Source organism: Episyrphus balteatus, chromosome X (genome assembly GCF_945859705.1).
Source record: "Episyrphus balteatus chromosome X, idEpiBalt1.1, whole genome shotgun sequence".
Lineage (NCBI taxonomy): Eukaryota > Metazoa > Arthropoda > Insecta > Diptera > Syrphidae > Episyrphus > Episyrphus balteatus.
Genome location: NC_079138.1, coordinates 3,968,141 through 3,989,485, shown reverse-complemented (window position 1 = coordinate 3,989,485; position 21,345 = coordinate 3,968,141). Strand labels below are relative to the sequence as shown.

The 21,345-nt window shown below is 30.8% G+C and overlaps 1 protein-coding gene across 1 annotated transcript; it reads right to left on the bottom strand.

The window, feature by feature from the left end:
* Positions 1 to 3,471: 3,471 nt before the first annotated feature.
* On the bottom strand, positions 3,472 to 16,196 carry LOC129920612 (vacuolar protein sorting-associated protein 53 homolog). The gene is made up of 7 exons (XM_056002030.1): positions 15,939 to 16,196; positions 15,354 to 15,860; positions 5,472 to 6,220; positions 5,068 to 5,240; positions 4,640 to 4,895; positions 4,489 to 4,567; positions 3,472 to 4,434 (listed from the first exon to the last, which is right to left on the bottom strand). The coding sequence occupies exons 1-7, from the start codon at positions 16,047 to 16,049 to the stop codon at positions 3,547 to 3,549; spliced, it is 2,763 nt and encodes a 920-aa protein (XP_055858005.1). The 5' UTR covers positions 16,050 to 16,196; the 3' UTR covers positions 3,472 to 3,546.
* Positions 16,197 to 21,345: the final 5,149 nt, after the last annotated feature.

Genomic DNA, 21,345 nt, shown 5'->3' with positions numbered 1-21,345 from the left:
AAATTAATTTTTATGAAACAAAAACAAAATTTATAGAAAAAAAAATTAACTTTCGATTGGTTGTAAAAATATAAAAAAAATACTAAATATATTTGTGTACCTACCTTTATATGTACAACTAAAAAAATAAAGATAATAACTATTTATGTATTTTTTTTTTTTTAATATGCAAATTAGAACAAATATTTTCTAACAATATGTGTGTATATGTATTAGTATTAAGAACTAAATTGTGACCTTTAAACATATGTGTGATACTACTTCAAAAGTAAATTGAATCTAATTTTTTAAAATTGTGAAACGTTTAATATCATAGTTGTAATTTTCTATGTAAAAAAAAGCTTACACAAAACTAACGCAACATACGAACTGAACAAAAAAAAAAAATGATTTTATTTTATTTTTATGCCAGAAAACAAATGAAACTATAATCTGGTACTATCTATAGCATTTAAAGCCAAACGGCAGCAAAATAAATGTTGTAAATATTCTGTATATGTGTCATATATGTATGTGATAAATTAAAACCAATTAACAATAAAAAAAAATACTTAACAGCAAATGTTTCTATAAATAATTAACTGTTATAAATTATATAACGCATACTTTGTGAGTTTTTATTTAAAAATAAAATTTATATATTATTTATATATATTGAATATTTCTTATATGACTATGTGATATTTAATTTAAAATTTATTAATTCTTGGGTCAAAATTTTTGAAAGACTTTTTGTTTTAATTTAAACTATACATGAATACAATTTAATTAAGGACTGATTTTTAAAATATAATTCTTACTAAATTAAATATATTTCCGATGCATTTTTCGTATTTCGGTATATATAAGACTGTTAACTAACAAAACCTAAATTGATAATCTACATTATTTTAAAGTTTATTTAAATTGTTAAAATGATTGAAACAAGAAAAAAATCAATGGTTTCTTTTAATATCATCTACAACTGTGAGTAAAAAATAAATATATATATAAAACTAAAATAAAAATTGAAAAATGGATCAATGCTTTATAAGAACTTCGCTGTTTTTACTTTTTTTTTTTTTTTGTTTTCAAATTCGTCGGTTTCAACAGAAAAAATGAAAAACATTATAAACGAATTTACTTACTAATAAGATTAATGTTTATAGATAATAAAGCATAAATATAAAACACTGTTTTTGTCTATAAAAAAAAAAAAAAGAAATATTTTACTGAATATAAAATATGTATTTTGTCTAACTGTTTTGTAAATATTTATATTGAAGCAAAAAAAAAAAATAGATGTTTAATAAATGTTTACTATTTTTGTGTGAATACACTTTAACTACTTATATCTTTTAATTGTGGAAAAGTAATGTCTAGTCGGTAAGTTATTTCCTTGGGAATATTTCAAAACATTGGAACAAAAACACGATCGCCAAAAGTTTCCCTCTTAATTTGTTTGGTTAGCGTCAGTAAATTTTCAAGCGAAATTTAGTTCTTGGAGGGAGATTCACGATAGGGCCCATTGTGAATGTATTATTTAAAACCATTATTTGAAGGTAAGTTACGTCAAATGAGTTGTATAACAATGTTAGAAGCAGCTCTTTTCCATATAAAATCGGTTTAGAAGTCTTAACCACCTATGAATAATTACAAATATATTTGACATCACAAATTACTCATACGCCATCGGCACCGGCAGAAAGACAAACTTTATTAGGTATGTTCCATTGGAGTCGGTAGTTTACTCGTGAGTAGAAATTCAGTACAATAACTACAAAAAATCTCCTCGAGTAGAAGATCATATGTTAATTTTAGTATGTACTTGATCTACTCATGAGTAAACTTCAACCTGCAATGGAACGAGGATATTATAGGTTTGAGCATCAGCTAATCATTTTTTTTGAACCTTTAAAATTCCTTTTTGAACGAAGTTTCTAAAAAGGAATAAATGATATCCTTTGTTGGGATTTTATAAACATATTTACTTCTTATCATTGCATAATTACATCTAGTTTTCTAAATTCTTATAATCAATCAATGCAAAAAAATCAATAGCTTAACTCAATAAACCTAACAAACATAACTACAAAATCAAGAAACCATAATTATTGGCTATGAAAAAGACTTTTTTCTCGTTTTTGTTTCTATCTGCTCAACAATTTCACTTTGTACTGTACTCTTTCACTTTCAAAATTAACTGTATCCGGTCGGTGTCCGCACTGCCCCCTTATACCTGATACCTGAACCTCGAAAATGCCCTCGAAGGCTCCCATCCTTTTGCCTCTCGAAACCTTCTTTCCAGGAGGGGGCGCTTCATACTTCCGGTGGGTGCGTTCAGAAAATCTAAAGGCATGTTCACACTTATATTATTAAAGGTGCGGTTCAGATGTTTATCTTTACAGTTGTAGTAGACAGTGTGTTCAGATGTTTATCTTAAAAGTAGTTCATTAAAGCCTTTAGCACAATGACTTAAAAAGTGAAAAAGTTTAAAATTAACAAAAGAATTTTTTTTTGATTTTCATTGTTTTTGAAACCAAAAAAATAAGCTTTCTGCATCATTATTTTAAATTTTGCCATCGGAAAAACTATCACAAAATGCGTTTGAAAATTTTCACTTTTTGACTTGTTGCAAAGAGTGGCGGTTGTATACCTTAATTCGTTACAATATTTTCCTTTGGTTTGTTGGATTTTTTTTTTAATTCATTTACAAACCTAGGCACGCGACACTAGCGCAAATACAAACAGAAGGTGACACTCCACAACTTGAAGCGCCGTAGCAGCAAACGCAGCAAAAAAAACAAACGAAGGTAATGAAATAATACGAAAAGCATAATTTTGTCACCGGAGACCAATTGTAATTATTCAATGGTTATAGGGATGGCGGTTGTTAGCACAAAAACCGGTTTTTCTGTTTTTTCCTTTCGGTTAAACGGTTTTAAACTGGGCACAAAAAACCTGTTTTTGGAAACACCGGTTTTCGGTTTTTTTTGCTGACAGTAAAAAAAATAACCTAATTTTTCAACCAAAAAAAAAAAAGTTTACGAAGAAAATCTCTAAGTAAGTTTGATTTTGTTATAACAGTTCTTAACTCACTCTTAGTAGGAGTTATGAGGAATACCCGTCTTGGACGCGTTTCAGATGCGTTTTAGTTGCGTCCTGGACGCGTTTTGGACGGGTTTAGGACTTTTTTTGGTCGCGTTTTGGAAGCGTCATGGACACGGCATGGACGCGTCTCGAACGCGTATTGGATGCGTTTTGGACGCGTCTCAGACTTGTTTTTAACTCGTCTCAGACTTGTTTTGGACCCGTTTTGGAAGCATCTTGAACACGTTTTGGGCGTGTTTAGGACGCGTCTCGGACGTGTTTTAGACGCGTTTGAGACGTTTTCTTCTGTTTCATAGCAACAAAATATACTTACGCAATGATTGTTTTTTTTTCTTTTTTTTAATTAAAAAATAAATATTAATAAAATGAACATACTAAGACTTCTAAGATGTGTTATTTATTATAAACACAATCGTACAATACAAAATCAAATATATAAAACCCATCGTCGGACATTTAGGGTAATCGCTTCTTCAATAAACTTTCAAGCTTTCGAATTCTTCCCCGTTCTGCAGAAGTGGGTGTACTAATTGTTTGTACTGTTCCATGTGTATTTGCATCAGTGTTCTTTTCATTATTTGAACTACTACTGAATCCACTAAATAGAAAAGCCCGTTTATTCGGGGTTCCACTGTGCACACTCACAGAACTGCTACCACCTCCTACTGCTGTATGCTGAGCTCCACCAGCTAATTCTTCTTCAATTGGTTCAGATTTATTTCTATCGAGTGACACACTACTAACACCCTCACTTGCTCCAGTAGCACTTGTTATACCAGTAACAACAGTGGCAGAATTACTGATAGGTGGCGTTGCACGTTTGTACATTTCAATTAATTGCATTTGGTCCAATCTTTTTACAGATTTCATATCAAGGATTTTCTGATATTCCGCTATTGAGATATCTGGTAAGAGTTTTAAAACCTGAGCTGTAAATCCAGCAGCTGGTTGAATTTGTGTCATTACAATTTTGATTATCATTTCAGCACGACTCATATCTTTGACAACAACTTTTGTATAGCTTGTTGGTGCTTTGCGATTTACACTTGATCCAATGGATGGCAAATCAAGCAAAACTGTTTTCAAACTATGTGTATCGAGTAGTAATTGTTCACAACCCAAAATATTATTTGATCCATCGGAATTGGTTGGGCGACATTTATACAATGTATTGACAAATTTCGGAATGAAAGAACTCACAAATTTGTGTAAAAATTGTGTAAAATATTTACGAGATGTTGCCAAATTATCTCGAATAGTTGGAATGGATTGTTTGAAATGAGCAATAATAGTATTAATGAAGGGACTTTGATCACCAACATTACTGATATTTTGCCATTGCACCTAGAAAAAAAATGAGAATGAGATTGCAAATAAATTATGATTTTTTAAACATACTTTACTCATAACTGTCAATGATGTTTCACATCCATTTTCCAAATCTTGAACCAACAACTGTATACAATTCGAGATGGTACTTTAAAAAAAAAATTTCACAAAATACCATGAGTATAACAAATTCTTAGCAAGCAAAATTAAACTTACTCACCGATGGAATATATCCTTCTCCTCTGACATGTCAATCTTATTCACATAAGCAGGTGTTACTTTGTCTTTGAGTTTATCTTCGAGTTGTTGTACCGTTTCGAGACAATATTCAGCTGTTGTTAGAACACAACATATTCGAACCAAATCATTTTTAGTAAATCTCTGAGATTCACCCTCTTTTAGAAAATTATAAAATACCTGACCGGCAGCTGTTGAAAGATTCTGAAGGTCTTTTGTCAATAATGACATTGAATTTCCTGTGCAAAATTGATAATAATTATTAAATTTCATTAAGTTTAATTAACAAAAAAAAAAGACTAGTGATGAGAAATAAAACATGCAAAATTTTCTTTTAAACTTTTTAAGATTTTATATATTAGAGTATTATTTAGAAAAAAATTTTTTAACTTAAAAAAAAAAAAGACTCACCAATGGAATTTTGTACGTTCTGCATTTTTGGTGTGTTTGCTTCAAGAACCTTACTTGCATACTCCCGCAAGTATTTTTTAAATATCATCGCCAAATCGTACATTGGTTGGTCATTGCTGAGTTGTGTACATTGAACCATGCATTTTTTATAAAACACAAACAGATCCCCTGAGCTAGAAATGAAATTAAAAAAAAAAAAAAAAAACAATTAATACAACAATTTTTGTACTACATATTTTCTTGAAAATAAAAAAAAGAGTTCAAATAAGCGTCCATCAAAGCATTATCCATCAATCGCCATTTCTTTTTTGTATATCTCTGGCAGCATTTGGATACCAGATCTAAATACAACTAGATCCAACTTATTTGTACTCCTTTTGATTGAGCTAATAAAAAAACCAAACCTAGGAAAAACGGTAGTCTTGGATTCAGCAACTCTTAAAGGCTCCTTAGACATCTCAACAAAACGTTCCATTAATTCAGACAAATTTCTATCGATGCTGTTTATGTACACATTTAGATGAGCCTTAAAGCAAACCCCAATAATATCATGAAATATGCTTTGTTGTTGAACACTGCCACTAGTTGAGGCACTGGAAGTTGTTGAATTTGTCTCCACAACAGCAGTTAATGTTACACCAGTAAACCTTTTCGATAGCAATTGTTCGAAAGCTTGTGTTTTATTTATAGCAAATAACAAAAGCCTAACATCGATTTCATTCACACGTTTAGCCATTATCGAAGCGAGATCATCACGAGTCATATGACAAAACTGAACTGTAATTCGTTCAGAAACTTCCCAATCCAATGGAAATATCGAACCAAATTTCTGTTCGAAATCAAGCAAATGACGTTTAAGCCATGCATAGCGTTTATCAATTTTATCTAACCAAGCTATGTCTTGATTTTCATGAAATAAATGAGCATATTCTTCTAATTGTTGTTGAATAAACCATTTGAGGAGATCCTTTTTAACACGAGTATCTAAAACTGAGACAACTTTGCAAGCATCAGCCAATTGTGATAGGGGAAGACGTTGATGTCCACTTGATGTTGTCGAAGGCTTTTGGCTTGGTGAAAATGATTCTTTGAAATCTTCGGTAATTTGTTTAGCAAGCACAACTTGAATTTGTTCGACGCTTTGGGACAAGTTCTGGAATAAAATAAAAAAAATTCATACACATATATAAAACTCAAATTAAGAAAATTTCATTTCTTCAGGCCCGACAGATCCTGTTTAGTATGATTATAAAATGTGTGTACAGTTGAAAAATATGGAGCAGAAATTCACTTTATAAATACTTAATATTTTTTTTGAGTTGAATTCATTTAAAATTTTCTAATTCTGGTTTTGACTTTTACAATATTTTACAATATGGTGGCAGCAAACCGCCGAGCGATCGAAGGTCAAAAAAAGAGTGATATCACTTGAGAAATAGTTCAATTAATTTGGGAAAATTATTTTTTTTTTTGAAATACATTATGTATTTGATAAATATTCTGAAATGCAATTGAATGAAGAAAACTGTCCTTGGCTTGAAAAAAGATTTAACAGTAATTTTGCTGCATTAGAAAAATTTAATTTTAATGACAAATTTCGCGACTGTAAAAGTAGGTACAGCTGAAAAAAAATCGGTCATAATTTGAAGCATCCCATTAACAGAAATTATGTTCTTGATGCTAAAGCTCAAGTATGTGAGTAATACCGAATTAGATTTTCTGAAAGCTAATGTTATAAAATATGGGATCAAGTAGCCTGTCGCGAAACAAATACCCCGAGGTATTTCTTTAACAAAAAAAAAAACAGATCTTTTCCAGAAACTAAGAAAACTTTGACCAGAAAACCGGCTTAGTTTTTGGAAAACACTTCCCGAAAACCATATCGAAAATAGTTTGGAAAATGACTGAAATATGTAAGTTAGTATACATTTCCTATAATACATTTCATTTTTGCTTTTTTGTTTACTTGTTTTTTTTTTTTTTATTATAATAAACCTTATATTCGTTATGTTTCATGTTGAATTATTATTTTTGTTGTTTTTTTTTGTTTGTTTTTAAATAAGTTATTTTTTTTTTTAATATTAGTAAATGTCTGTTTTTGGTAATGAAATGTTAGCCGTGTTTTATTGGTAACTCAGTACTTAGTTTAGTAAAATTTTGCACGGGAAACAACAACAAATTATTGCTACGGATAAACAAAAGCTTTTTATTCGTTGGTTTAAAGAGACATTTTTTTTCTAAACTTATACATTTTTTACCCTTAAATAATAAGGATTATAATCAATTGTTGTTGTTAACAGCATAAAATGTTTACTCAGTAAAATACTGAGTACCAATAAGACACAGCTGTTACAAATTGTCTTTTAATTTATTGGTTTCAGTTAAATACAAAATTATTGGGAAATTTTTCAATCGCAGATTATTTCAACCATTTTGGTTTCTGTTTTATTTTGGTTACAAATTCAATGTGGAAATGTTGAAATATAAAGAAGAAATATGTATAAGAAAATATGTGTGACCAAAAGGGAAATGCTGTTAGTGCCAATGAATTTAATCAGTATATTTTACCTACTGTCATTTCTAGCTAAGTTCAACAGACACTAGAGTGACCGAAAGAAATCGATTTTCAAAATATTTTCATAAAATATTAAGCTTTTGCAGATTTTTAGATAGCCTAAATTTCAGCTCGATTGGTTAAGGCTAAATGGTGCCGACACTCGCTCAAAGTTTCAAAGATCTCTGAAACTATAACTCCTAGAGAAAAATGATATATTAGAGAAAGAAAGATAATTATATTTTCAATTCAAAAATACTTTGCAAGTTTTCTGTCTGTCCAGTCGTTTTCGAGATACTGAGACAAATGCGTTTTTCAAAAAAGCGGACGCCCCACAAGACCAAATAATACGCAAACTTTGATTTGTACTCAAGATAAACCCCTCTTCAATACTGCATTAATACTCAGCTGACGTAACAACTTTTTTTCGGATTTTTCCCCATTGACTGAACTATACTCTAATAGACACCCAAATTGAATTCGTTACTATGCGAAGCAATAGCGATTGATTTGTTACTATACGAACGAATCAATCGCGATTGACAGAGCTCTACGAGACTTACAGTGCTGCTAAAAACATTCCGGATTTTTTTTTGTCATTTTCATTAAATTAAATTTTATAACACAAAACTGAAACAAAATATTGTTTTAGTATTTTTAATAGGTCGTTCATATATCAGTTAAGCAATTTCAACAGAAAATAATGATCTTTAACACATACGAAAAAATTAAAAATTGAAAAATGAAGTAAAGCCAGAATTTCGGCTGTTAAAAACTAACCGGATTTTTTTAATGTTTATGTTCAAAGTTAATATTTTGTTCAGAAACCTTTGTTTTCGAAAACCAACGAGGCTTGGACTCGGCCAAATTAAATAAAATAGAACTAAGAATATGCTCCTAGTCATTTTTCAAAGCTCCAAGTACGTTAGTTGCTGAGGTCCGCTTTTTATTCTCTACCTGTCACTTAAAGATGGCCCACAAATTTTCAATCGCGTTTAAGTCGGATAATTGTTACGGCTATTCCAAGCCAGGAGTATTGTCTTCCCGGAACTACTGTTTTACGATCTTTTAAGAATTTTCAGCTTCATAACTTGCAGGGAGAGCCAATGTAAAGGCATTTCTTTCTCCTTTTATGAAGCCATTATCAACTACAACATCTCTCCATTCTGGAAATGATCCATAATTCCGTTGATTTGGTGTAATGGGGTAAAGTATGCAGCTAGAAAAACCCCAAACTATCAATGATCCTCTGCTTTGCTTCACGGTAGGGAGCATATTGTTTTGGTTTCAAACATGTCCATGTTTGAGCGCCTGGCTGCCATTTTACAATCGGAATACAACAAGTTAAAATTGCTTTTATCATTCAAAAACATATTCAGATGATTTATTGTAAAACAACCATGATGAAGTATTTTTATTTTAAAATTTAAAGTGTTTTTCAAGGAATGAATGAATGAGATTAAGACCAAATCTCTCAAAGCCTTCCTTACTGTACTTTATGTTGAAAGCAGATTAAACTCCTCACAAATCGTTTAAGAACTCGCAAACGGATCTTTTATCAAAGAACTCTTTATTCGCCTATCAGTTTTTAAGGATATTTTGTTATAGCATCCACGCAAGTGATCTGTTTCAACTGATTTTTCTCTTTTCTACTTTTTGACGATATCATACTCACTTGACGTTGCAATTTACAACATCCAAAAGGGATAACATTTTCTTTTATTTCAGTTTGAATGTGTTCTACGACTTAGTAACGAATTTAATGACTATAATGCGTTTTTTCCGTTATTCCATTAAATAATTTATACAATTCACAAAGCTAACAACTTTGTTTGTCACCACAAACAAAAATTTTACAGAAATGACCCTTAAAACCGTTAACTCAACACCGAGAATCGAAATCCTTGAAAAATCCGAAATCCTTCATTTTTCATTTTTTTAAAAATAATTTTTAAATGTTTTAAAGAACATTTTTTTATGTTCAAATTACTTAAATGATATATTAAGGATCTATAAAAAATATTTAAACAATATTTTGTTCCAGTGTTGTGTTATAAAATTTCATTTGATGAAAATGACAAGAAAATCCGGAATGTTTTTCACAGCACTGTAAATTGTGAGTGACTGCTAGGGTTGCCAACTTTTTTAACAAGGAATAGAGTATATTTGATATCAGAGACGAAAAAAAAAGAGTACATTTGAAAAATGAAGAGTACCATTTATTTCAAGTCCGGAAAATGTATTTTGTTGCTTCTTACAGTACATAACAATTTTTTGTTGTTTTTTAAAATATGTGTATCGTGTATGACTAAACGTTCAAATTCAAAATTCATATACATTAAGAGATCATTTTTGATCAATTTCAACGAAGCCCTATTTCTCTCCTCTCGCCATTTCATATTCAAGACCGAAAATACTCTCTCAGTGAATGCTAAAGTGGCAAGAACAGATAGAATATGGCTTACAATTTTTGCAGTTATCAATATAATTCATCGAAATAAAAATATATAAGAAAGTTAACTCAATTTTAAATACCTTGATATTTTACAAGAAAAAATCTAATATTTTGAGGTCTTAAACAAAACAAAGTAAAATAGAGAACAAAATTTGAATTAAAAAAAAAAATTAAAATTTTAGTAAAAAAATTAAATTATAAGTTTGACTAAACACAAAACAAATAGGTCGCACTAAAACAACGAAAAAAAATTAAAGTGTTTTGTACTCTCTAAATTACAATTGTTCAAATTTGGAAATTATAAGGTCGAATATTTTAAGCCTCGTTTTTTTCATTCAATTCTATCTTTAGAAATATGAAAATTATCCACCAATTTTTAAACGTTAAGATGTTTATGTTTATGTGGTGGTACACTCAGCCTTAAGTAAAAAAAAATATAGAGTACACATACGTGAAATAGAGTACAATACTCTTTTTTAGAGTACGGTTGGCAACCAGTGGCGTATCCAGAAAAAAATTTGGAGGGGGCTAGAAAATTTTCAAACATTTTTTAGAGGGGTACGAAAAATTTTTCTCTCTAATATATTCACCTTTGATCGAGAGTGCAGCTCTGTGCTGTGTGTACTGAAAGTGGTATAGTAGCATTTAACTGCTCTCGACGTCGACAGCTTCGTACTACTGTCTCCTGTTTTTTTTTTTTTTCAAAGTTCTTGTGTGACAAACACCATTTTCGATATAAAAGCCCATGTTCCGCAATTCGACCGAAAGTGAAATTGAAATCACTTTTAAATTTCACGTGAAATAAAATATCATATTCTTCATTTGGATCAATTTCAAAAACTTCGAAATTGCTTCGAACTGTCATAGCTGAAGGATCATCCTTTTTAATTTTGTTTCTGAAGTTAAATTATTACTGCTGGATGCCATTTTATCGGCAATTTTAAAGAAGAATTCAAAAGAAAAAATAAGGAGACACAAATAAGTTATGATAATATTTTGTCCAAAAATTATAGATTCATTGAAAAAGGCACCAAATTTACAAACCGAAATAATGGGAATTGAATTCGATCCGAAAATCTAAATGAGTGAAAAATGCAGAAAGTGAAAGTCTAGAAACTAATTTTCCATTAAATTATTTTAGATGTTTAATTCGAAATATATATTTTTTCGTAATATGTTGCTTTTTTAAATCCGAATTCGAAGTCCAAACTGGCATTTGCTGAAAGAAACCATTAGTTACATTATGATGATCACTAAGATTTTGAGATATCAAATATTCCTATTTCCAATAGCTTTGAGAAGTATATAATTTTTGAAAAAAAGTGTTTATTGAGATTGCATAAGATAACGTATTTACGTATTATACTAAAAAGTGATCTGAGGAATTTCGAATTGGACTTAAATCCGAAAAAAACCACCCAACCCCCAGCTACAGCTAAGGCTCTTACTCAAACAAACACAAATAGCCGTTTCAGAATTTGGAGGGGGCTCGAGCGGGTTGGGGTCGAAATTCTGTATGGGCCAAAATTCGGATTCCAAAATTCTGTATTCCAAAATTCTGTATTCCAAAATTCTGTATTTTAAAATTCTGTAAATTCAAAATTCTGTATTTTAAAATTCTGTAAATTCAAAATTCTGTATTCTAAAATTCTGTAAACACAAAATTCTGGATTTCAAAATTCTGTATTCCAAAATTCTGTACTCCAAAATTCTGTAAATGATAAAAGAAAAATTGTTTTGATAATGAAAAAATTGCGCACTTTTTTCATTATCAAAACAATTTTTCTTTTATCATTAACAGAATTTTGGAGTACAGATTTTTGATATTTTCTATGCAGAACCTTGAAGCAGTTTGCGTTCGACAGTTTAAGTTATGTTTAATGACGAAGAAAGAACAACTTACAAAAAAAAAAAACATGGAAAATGAAATATTTTTTAATGAAAAATCTCAGAATTTTTTTCGGAAAATAGGGTACTTAACTCAAATTAGTCATGCACTTAATAACTCCATTCGAATTTTGTCGAAAAAAATTGAATTTTTTGAGAAAAATGAAATTCAAGCCAGCAGAACATGAAAATCTCGAAAAACTTATCGGAAAATTTAGCGCTTAATTCAAATTATTCGAACATTCAATTTTTGAAAAAAAAAAATCAAGTTAGTAGAACATGAATTTGTATGGAAAATGAAAATATTTTTTTTCTCGGAAATTTTTTTTCGAAAATTGGGTATTTAACTCAAAGCACTTAATTATTCAAGATAATTAAAAAAAAAAATTTTTTTCGAAGATCACAAAAAAAAAATTATTTTTGTAAAAAAAAAATTTTTTTTGGAATTTTTGTTTGGTACCTAAATATTAATCCAAACCCGAATTTTTTACTAACAGTTTAAGGCATTTTCTGGTAATTGCTCTGCTAACTTTTAATCGAGTTAGCAGAACATTAAGTTTTTCCAAAAGTAGGGGAGCACTTGATATAATTTTGGGGTACTTGCTCTGCTTACTTAAGGGACATGTTTTAATGTAGAGATTTAGAATTACAGAATTTTTAAAAGCAGAATAATGGATTTGCAGAATTTTGAAAAACAGAATTTTGGATTTACAGAATTTTGAAATACAGAATAATAGAAAAGCAGAATAATGGAATACAGAATTATGTTCATACAGAATTTTTTCTTCAGATACAGAATTTTGGTCATACAGAAAGGACCCCGCACATTTTGTATGGGAAGTGGCCCTCGGTGAAATTGTCTGAAATTTTAGTATGTTGTTCTCTTGAAGCCCTTGATCAAAAGTCGATATCGGCAGAAAGTCGAAAAATGGACAGTTTTTAAAATAACGGGTTTTTTCCGAAAACTATCTCAAACCTTTTAAAAGGGATAGTAACTCTCTATATTGTGTTTTGCGCTATTTTTTAGTGGAATCCATAGGTTTTTAGAGTCGCTGAAGCCGAATCCGAAGTACATTTTGCCTCATCACGTCAGGTTTTGAAGATAACCTCAAAAAATGTCACAGCCCCAAAAAAAAATTTTTTTTAACTGGGAGTGCGACAGTGCTAAATATATGTTTTTGGGGTCGCTAAAACCAGATTCGAAGTCTATTTTGCCCTATCACATCAGGTTTTCGAGATAAAAGCAAAAAAGAAACAAACATCTTTTTTGAGGTTATCTCGAAATCCTAACGTGATAGGTCAAAAAAGACTTCGAATCTGGTTTCAGCGACCCGAAAAACATATAATAAACATAGTCGCACTCCCAGATCGAAATAAAATTTTTTGAGGCTCTTTAATGTCATTATCTTTCACTCTATTAAGGAGTACTCTAAATTTTTACTCCTTTTTCTGGAGTGAAAGAACATAATGAGAGTAATTTCTTCTTTTGTAATTGTGTGTGTGACAAGGCAAAAATGGATAATTTCCTTGAAAAAAATAGTGATAGCAGGCCTAGGGAAAAAAATTAATGAATTGGAAGAAAAAAATAGTATTAATAACATATGAAGCATCATAAGCGTTCGTTGATAAGTCTGCTTCTGCACGAGACGCAAGGCGCAGAAATTATATTCGAATTTGCTTTTGATTTTCGTTTCGGTACGTAGTGTTTTTTTGAACACGAAAATTTGACAGCTATTTCCTTTGGTTTTATTTTGTTCTTGTTTTCGTATGCCGACGAAATAAAATAAATCAGAACAGCAAAAAAAGAACAAGTTCAAAGAGAAACGTCAAAAAGAGTCACAAATTGTTTTACCATAGACTCACAGAGACTCGAATTTTATTTTTCCCTTGCTCTTATGTGTGTCTCGCGCTTTGCGTCTTCGTGTAGAAGCGGACTTAGTTTTACTTTTGGTATATTTTTCATTATACTTCTGATCGGTTTTTTTCAGCCTACTTGACACACACCCTTAGTTTGATAATTGTAAAGTAAAAATATCCCAGCATCGGAGAAAAAAATGGGATTTTTTTTGTTGATGAAGAACAGTGGCTGAAAAATTCTTTATTCGGATTTCAACGTCATTTTGGAAAAAGTGAAGAATTAAAGAAAATATAGAAGAAATATATCTGGCGGAATATAATACAATAAAAAATTATATTCATAATGGTTGTTTTTGTTAATAACAAAAGAGTTTGAAAGAAAAACTTTTCGAATTTTTCACTTTTCAAACAAATTTTTTAAATGTCAAACTTCAAACTCATTAGTTTAGGTGCTACGTAGTCGAGTTTCAACTAGCTTTTGGAATGCGAATTTGCACTACAAAGCTAGGTGACAGATGCAATAAAAAAAAAATTTGTTTTGAGTGGTTTAAATAGCTTTTTTTCTTTGAAATTCCTCAATTTCCTGATTTATATTCACATACAGCACAATTAATTTTATTTTATATGCTTTTTTCCACCAAATTTAAAATTCAAATAGAATTTGTTTCAATCAAACAGCTGACTGAGAAATGTCAGCTAGCTTTGAAGTCGAAAATTTTTACACTACGTTGGAGGGGAAATTTCAACTAATTTTTTAGCTCTTTTCAGCCAATCAGAACGAGTCGACTACGTAGCACCTAGGTTTGTGAATGCGCCCAATTTGACTAAAAATGTGGAGTTAATCCGTGGTACTCCGTAGTACTAAAATTACTCCGGAGTAATTTTTTTTTTACACTTTTGTTTCGTCAAAACCTTCAAAAATGCAAAAATAAGTACTAAAAGGGTACTCTCATTGGAGTGAAAGAAAACGACATAAGGTTATTTTGAAAACTTGACGTGATGGGGCAAAATGGACTTCGGATTCGGTTTCAGCGACCCCAAAAACCTATGGATTCCACTTAAAAATAGCGCAAAACACAATATAGAGAGTTACTATCCCTTTTAAAAGGTTTGAGATAGTCATCGGAAAAAACCCGTTATTTAAAAAACTGTCCATTTTTCGGCTTTCTGTCCATATCAACTTTTGATCAAGGGCTTCAAGAGAACAACATACTAAGATTTCAGACAATTTCACCGAGGGCCACTTCCCATACAAAATGTGCGGGGTCCTTTGGAACACAGAATAACGACTCGTTCCCGGCTCGAGCATCTGAGCTGCCTCTAAATCTATAAGATTTACGAACAAGTTTCAGTCAAGCATATATATTTACAATGAAATTAGGTAAAAAATAACATGATCTGGAAGGCTTGAGCCCCCTGGGCCCCCCCCCCCCCCTCAATTCGCCACTGTTGGCAACCTTAGTGACTGCTACCCATATTATCTATCCTTCGGGCCTGCTCATTAGAATTAGTGTGAATTAGAATTATATTTACCTTTATCTCTTGAATATTGCTATATTGTTGAAAATGCTGATTAACCTCGGATATTGCTTGCAATGGATTCAGTATTTCACCGTACAATCGTTTCTCAATCAATTTATTCAAACTATCAATTCCACCAACAAGCATATGCAAATGATTGAGTGTCGTTATGGCCGAAGTCAGATTTTTCTTCGCACAATCCAGCTGCTTAATGTCGCGAGTTATTTCCTTGACCATTTCCTCCGTTTTCTCAGCACGAGTCTTGACATCAATAATTTGTGTGTACAAACTATTGATGACCTTTTGTGCTTCATTCAAAGCAATTCGACCATCTTGGCCCGTATTTGTTTGGCCACGTACAACACTCCGTATGTTATCATCGATGACAGTGCATTCGAATTGCATTTTCGAAATTATATCATCGATTCCTGCTAGAGACTGTTCATTGGGAAACATTTGATTGATATAATCGACGGTATTAAAATTTGGTGAGTCCATTGGATCATCTGTTTTAAGGACCTGCATGCAGATGACAGGTTGAGTTTGAATATTAAAAAAAAAATATATATAGTAAAACTTAAGAAATTAATATCTCACCCGGTCAATTGCATTTTTTACTTCTTTCGTGATAATTATTTTGTTTGGCAAAGGTGAGAGCAATTTTCTATCGGGGGGTACGACAGATACGCACAATTCGTTTGTGGTCATTTAAAATGTTTGTTTCTTTTGTTTTATTTGTTGCTCTTATTTTATAATGTTTTTTTTTTTATTTATTTTTTTTTTATAAGAGAAATTTGATAAAAACAAGAATTTGTTAATTTTACAAGTTTGTCATCAAATCATACAAAAAACATATGTTTCCGTCATCAATTGAGCCCTTGAGCTATACATGTCAAATTCCAAATAGAAGAAGTTTACTTCTAATTGGAAGATATTGGAAAAAAAAAACAACAATGCGAAAATGTTGTTGTTGTTTATCGTGTAATTTTTTCTTGTTAGAAAGAGAGAAAAACGACAAAGACAAATACTGTTTATAAGCCTAATTTCGTGTTGAATTCTATAGAGGAGAAATATATCATTCCAATTTCCAAGAAAGAACATTTCCACTATTTTCCAGTGATGTGGAAATGTGGATAATGTACACTAAGAACCAAAAATATCAAAAGAGAATTTCACATTGAGTGGAATAGAAAAAAAAAAAAAAAAATAAAAAATAATAGGGGTAGCCATGGAAACGCGGAAAACCCATAGAAATAGTATAAACATTAGGTGTGTTTTTTATCACCACCGGTCTTAACTGGACAAAAAAAAACTCAGTCGGGCCTAAGCAATTTACATGTTAAATGCAACAACACTTTAGCCCCTTGGGTTTAGTTGTTTAGCCCGGAAAATTCTCTGGGCTTAACTTTTTCAACAGATTTAAATCTGTGCTACCAAATTACCTTCTTCGTAAATAATTGTTTAGAATTTGTTTAAAAACATCAAAACTGATGTTTGGAAAGACAATTATTATTTTAAATATTTATTTAATAGTTAGTTAAACTTTTTTGTCTTCAAAAAACACACAAGAAAACCCAAAAATTTATATTTTTTGTGTCAGCTGATTTCGGAACATTTAGTATGCAGTGCTGCCAATTTTTCTCGCTAAGCCCCGAGGCGTTTTTTTAACCAGTTAAGCCCGGTGGTAATAAAAAACACACCTATTAGAATTTTCTATCGGTAGAAATGAACTGTCAAAATTTGTATGGGAAATAAACCCTGCAAAACATAGAATTTTATCTCACAAATTTGAAGCAGAAGCCATGAAAAAAAAATGTGATAAATATTGGGTGAGGAGTTCAATCACCTATCGTATAGGTGACGTTTAAGCCATGGTACGCTCGCTGTTCGCGTTTAATTTTTGCCAAGATAAAATTCCCATACAAGTTATCGATAATTTGTGTGGGATCCATTTTAGCTCGGCTAAAACTTTTTGATAAATTGTATGGGAGCTAAAATTTAGCGCAAGCTGCGTACCAGGTTCTAACAAACAGCTGTTTGTTTTCCACGTTTACGCAAATTTTAGGTCTGATTGGGTACTGCTTAAAACAGAAATATTTCTACTTTTTTCGACATTTTTTAACCCAATATTCCTGTTTGGGTACTCTGGAACTGTGTAGATTTGTACATTATTTTTGACAAAAATTGAAATATTTCTGTTTTAAGGTATAACTACAAAGGCCATAATAACTTTGTGCAAAAAGTCAAAAAGTGAAAATTTTCAAACTCATTTTGTGGTAGTTTTTCCGACAAAAAAAAAAAAATAAGTAAAAAATAATGATGCAGAAAGCTTATTTTTTGGTTTAAAAATCAATTTTTGTAGTTTTGTAGTTTTCCACAAACAAATAGCACTAGAAAGAAAGAAAAAAACACTTTTGTAAATTTCCCACTTTTACACTTTTTAGGTCATTGTAGTTAAGGTTTAAACCACAGAAAAAAACAAACGCAGTGATGTCCACTGAAATATAACATGATCAGTATTCTATTCATACAAAAATGTTGAATGTTATAATCTGTTCATCTTATTTTTGTTTTGAGAAAAGTGAGATAAAATTTTACACTTTTCAGTACATCTTTTGTGGGAAGTTTTTTTTTAGACGTACAATCTGCCTCTATCTTTCGTTTGCATATAGCAAGATGAATTTGGCACTTAGAATTGCGCAGGTGCGCCTAATGTCATTTTCAATCGGGTTCACAAAAAGTGTTATACTTTGTAGGGAATACACTGCTATATGGCCTTGATCTGCGCATTTTATTGAGGAACACCCGACCTTTGTATATAAAATCTATAGTACTATCATGAAGTGAATTTTTTTAGTTTTTTCGCTGCCTGAGTGGTCGCGAGGGCGCTTAGATCGAATTCAATAATGGGAGTAAGGAGATGAGATATACTTTTCTGTTTGAAATTTGACATATTTTTTAGTTCTCGCTTTTTTGGTGGCGCTGTTTTTTTTCATGATAGTACTATAGATTTTATATACAAAGCACCCGACGTAAGCAAAATCATCGGCAACGACCTAATCAGTGTTTTTGTTTGCAGTCAAATTTAAGAATATTTGTTTACAAATATGTTGTACATACTTGAAATATATCAAAAATTACGTGATATTTCTAAAATGTAATAGTATTTTGTACTAGATTGGTCAGTTCCCCTTCATTTTTTGACACAACTATCATTTATTTAATCGATTATAAATACAAATTTAAGCAACTTTGCTCATAGGCGAAATAAATATTTGGGCAAGCTTAACTAAACAACCTTTGAGAGCCAATTTAAGCAAATCTAATAAATACGGCTGTATAGTTTTTATTTCATCCTCTCAAGTAGTCAGTAGTTTCACAAAATTAGAAAAAAAGCATCCTTTAAAGCACGAGGGCAACGCTGCAGACTGTCAACACACGCAAAAGAAAAGGAAGATATCTGAAAGAGAGCGACAACAAACGCCTTTTTAGGTATTTTGTCTCTGTCGTTTTTCTTTCTTGCTCATATAGGAAATATAACACAAGAAACAACAACAAAAACATTTTCGCATTGTTGTTGTTTTCATTTGGCTCAGAAAACCAAGTTGCAAGCGATTTTTAACTTCCACTCACATTCTGAGTACTTCAACGAAAAAAAAAATAATCTATTCTGAAAAAATCGCTGAATGTAAAAAGAATTGGGCTTTTAAGCCAGACGTCAGTTTCAAAAATGAAAAAAAAAAATTTTGACAGTTCAATTCTGAGGAAGATTTCAAGGCGCAATTTGATTTGATCGAATTTCGAATGTAAAAGAAAGTTGTGAAGTTTTGGAAAATCAAAACCCAAACACGATCGAATACTTAAAAAAAAAAATACTTTATATATGTTGTTTAACACGTCACAGCACGGAAAACTATTGATTTTATTATTTTTATAAGAGAAATTTACTCGACCGCCTTTTTCCAATGAAAATCGCATTTATTTTGTTTTCCTCAGAATTGCTTCGATTTGATTGGTTGGTTTTGTCTTGTTCTTCTTGAATGAACTGTCAAATTAGAAAGGAAAAAGACAAAGACAGATTGCTTAAAAGCCCAATCAAAATCAAAATAACTTACAGCTCTGTTCACTGACGCTGTGCTGGACTGTTCTAGGCAGAACAGTACAGCTTTTTGCTGTTCATTGAGGTTTTTTCTGTGCCGAACTGTTCTAGTTTGCTGTTCATTGACAAATCTAGAACAGTTTAGAACAGGATTTTCTGTTCTTGCTTTTGAGTCAGATCAGGTTAGAAGAGATTCGTGAGAAGTGTGTCAAAATCAAAGCTGTCATTTTTTGTTTTTGTTTTGCTTTAATTGTGCGAATATTTCTCGGGTGCTCGTAGTTTTTATAACTAATAAATAATTTTTAATTATATTTTTCACAGTAAAATTACAAAAAAAAAAAACGAGAAACAAAAAATTCATATAATTTACAATTTGTTTTTTTTTTTTTATTTTGACAAGTGACGTTTAAATGACTTTTCTAACTTGTTCTGACGTTTCTCACGAAACTGTGCTGTCCTGTCCTGTTCTAATCTAGAAAAATCGTCACTGAACATACTTTATATATGTATCTGGATGGGAGATTATAGGTCTGTTTGGGTTCTTTTTGGACAAAAATATGAAACCTGTCAAAATTTAAGGAGTGGGGATGAAATCCTCTCAGAGAAAGAAAAATTGTGTAAAAGTATCCAAACGCTTTTGGCACAAAATTTTCTGCTACTTTTTCTACAACAACAAAAATGTAAACAATAACACCAATTGAAAACAAAAATTAAGAAATGAAAAAAATATAAAAACATTTTGTTTTGTTTCACAAACACATTTTTTATTAATTTTTTTTTATAAATCATTTATAAAATTTAGCACTTAACCATTAAAATACAATAAATAAAAATAAAAACACAAAACATAGCCACATCGCCATGTTTTTACTTTGTTTTGTTTATTAAAAATGTAAACAGAAATTGAAAAACAAAACAAGAAATGAAAAATATTAAAAACACTTTGGGCCAGTTGTACAAATTGAGGGTTAACCCACGGATCAGCTGAACTCGAGTTAACTCTTGAACCAGGTTCAACTTTGAGTGGGTTGTACAGTTCTGGATCAAGTGAGAGTAAGCTGAACCGCAGATCAGGCTTATATAAAAGAAAATTTTAGTATATATATACCTAATGTCACTGTCAGTTGTCCTTATTTTATAAAGCAGAAGTTCGAGAAAATGTATCGTATTGTGATTTGGAATAAAATACACAAATGTATAGTAATATTTTAGTGAAATTAGTTTTTGGCCACTTCTAATGGCGGCTGGACTATTCATTTAATGTGCTGATGAGGAAGAGGAGCATTCTTGGAAGGTTGTTTTATTTTTTTTTTGTTATGTTTTTTTTTTTTTTTTTGTGAAGAATATTGTATCCATTTATAAAATAAATAAATAAATAAAGAAGTATTAAAAATTAATAAAAGTGGCTGTGTTATTATTATTTTATTTATTATTTAGATCAAAAACACATCCAAAACAAATAAAAAAAGCACCCCAATCATTTGGGAAAACCACATAATTTCCACGAGCTTTTACCTGAACTGTCAAAGAATTCAGATTAAAGTGAGAAAGCAACATTTTTTCCACTTTAAATCACCTGATCCATGGCTGAACCACTGCTAACCCACCAATATCGGTGGGTAACTTCTGATCGTGGTTCAGCTGTGGGTTAAGACCTGAACCTCGATTGTACAACACTGCAAATGAGTTGAACCGAGTTCAAACGTTAATCCGAGGATGAACCACGTTTGTACAACTGGCCCTTTGTATTGTTTTTGAAACTCTTTTTTTTTTTATTATTTTGTTCATAAAATATTTAATTTGTTTTGAGTACTATACCACTAAAATGAAATAAATAAAAAAAAAAAAAAACAAGAAAAAAGACACGTCGCCATGTTTGTAGTTTGTTTTGTTTATGTTATGCGA

Bases quoted from the DNA above. Each gene is read 5' to 3' on its own strand.
- LOC129920612 (XM_056002030.1), bottom strand. From the start codon at position 16,049: ATGACCACAAACGAATTGTGCGTATCTGTCGTACCCCCCGATAGAAAA. The intron at 5,241-5,471 runs GTTTGGTTTTTT...TTTCATTTCTAG, and splicing joins AAGACTACCGTTTTTCCTAG to CTCAGGGGATCTGTTTGTGT. The intron at 4,435-4,488 runs GTATGTTTAAAA...TTTTTTTTCTAG, and splicing joins CATTGACAGTTATGAGTAAA to GTGCAATGGCAAAATATCAG.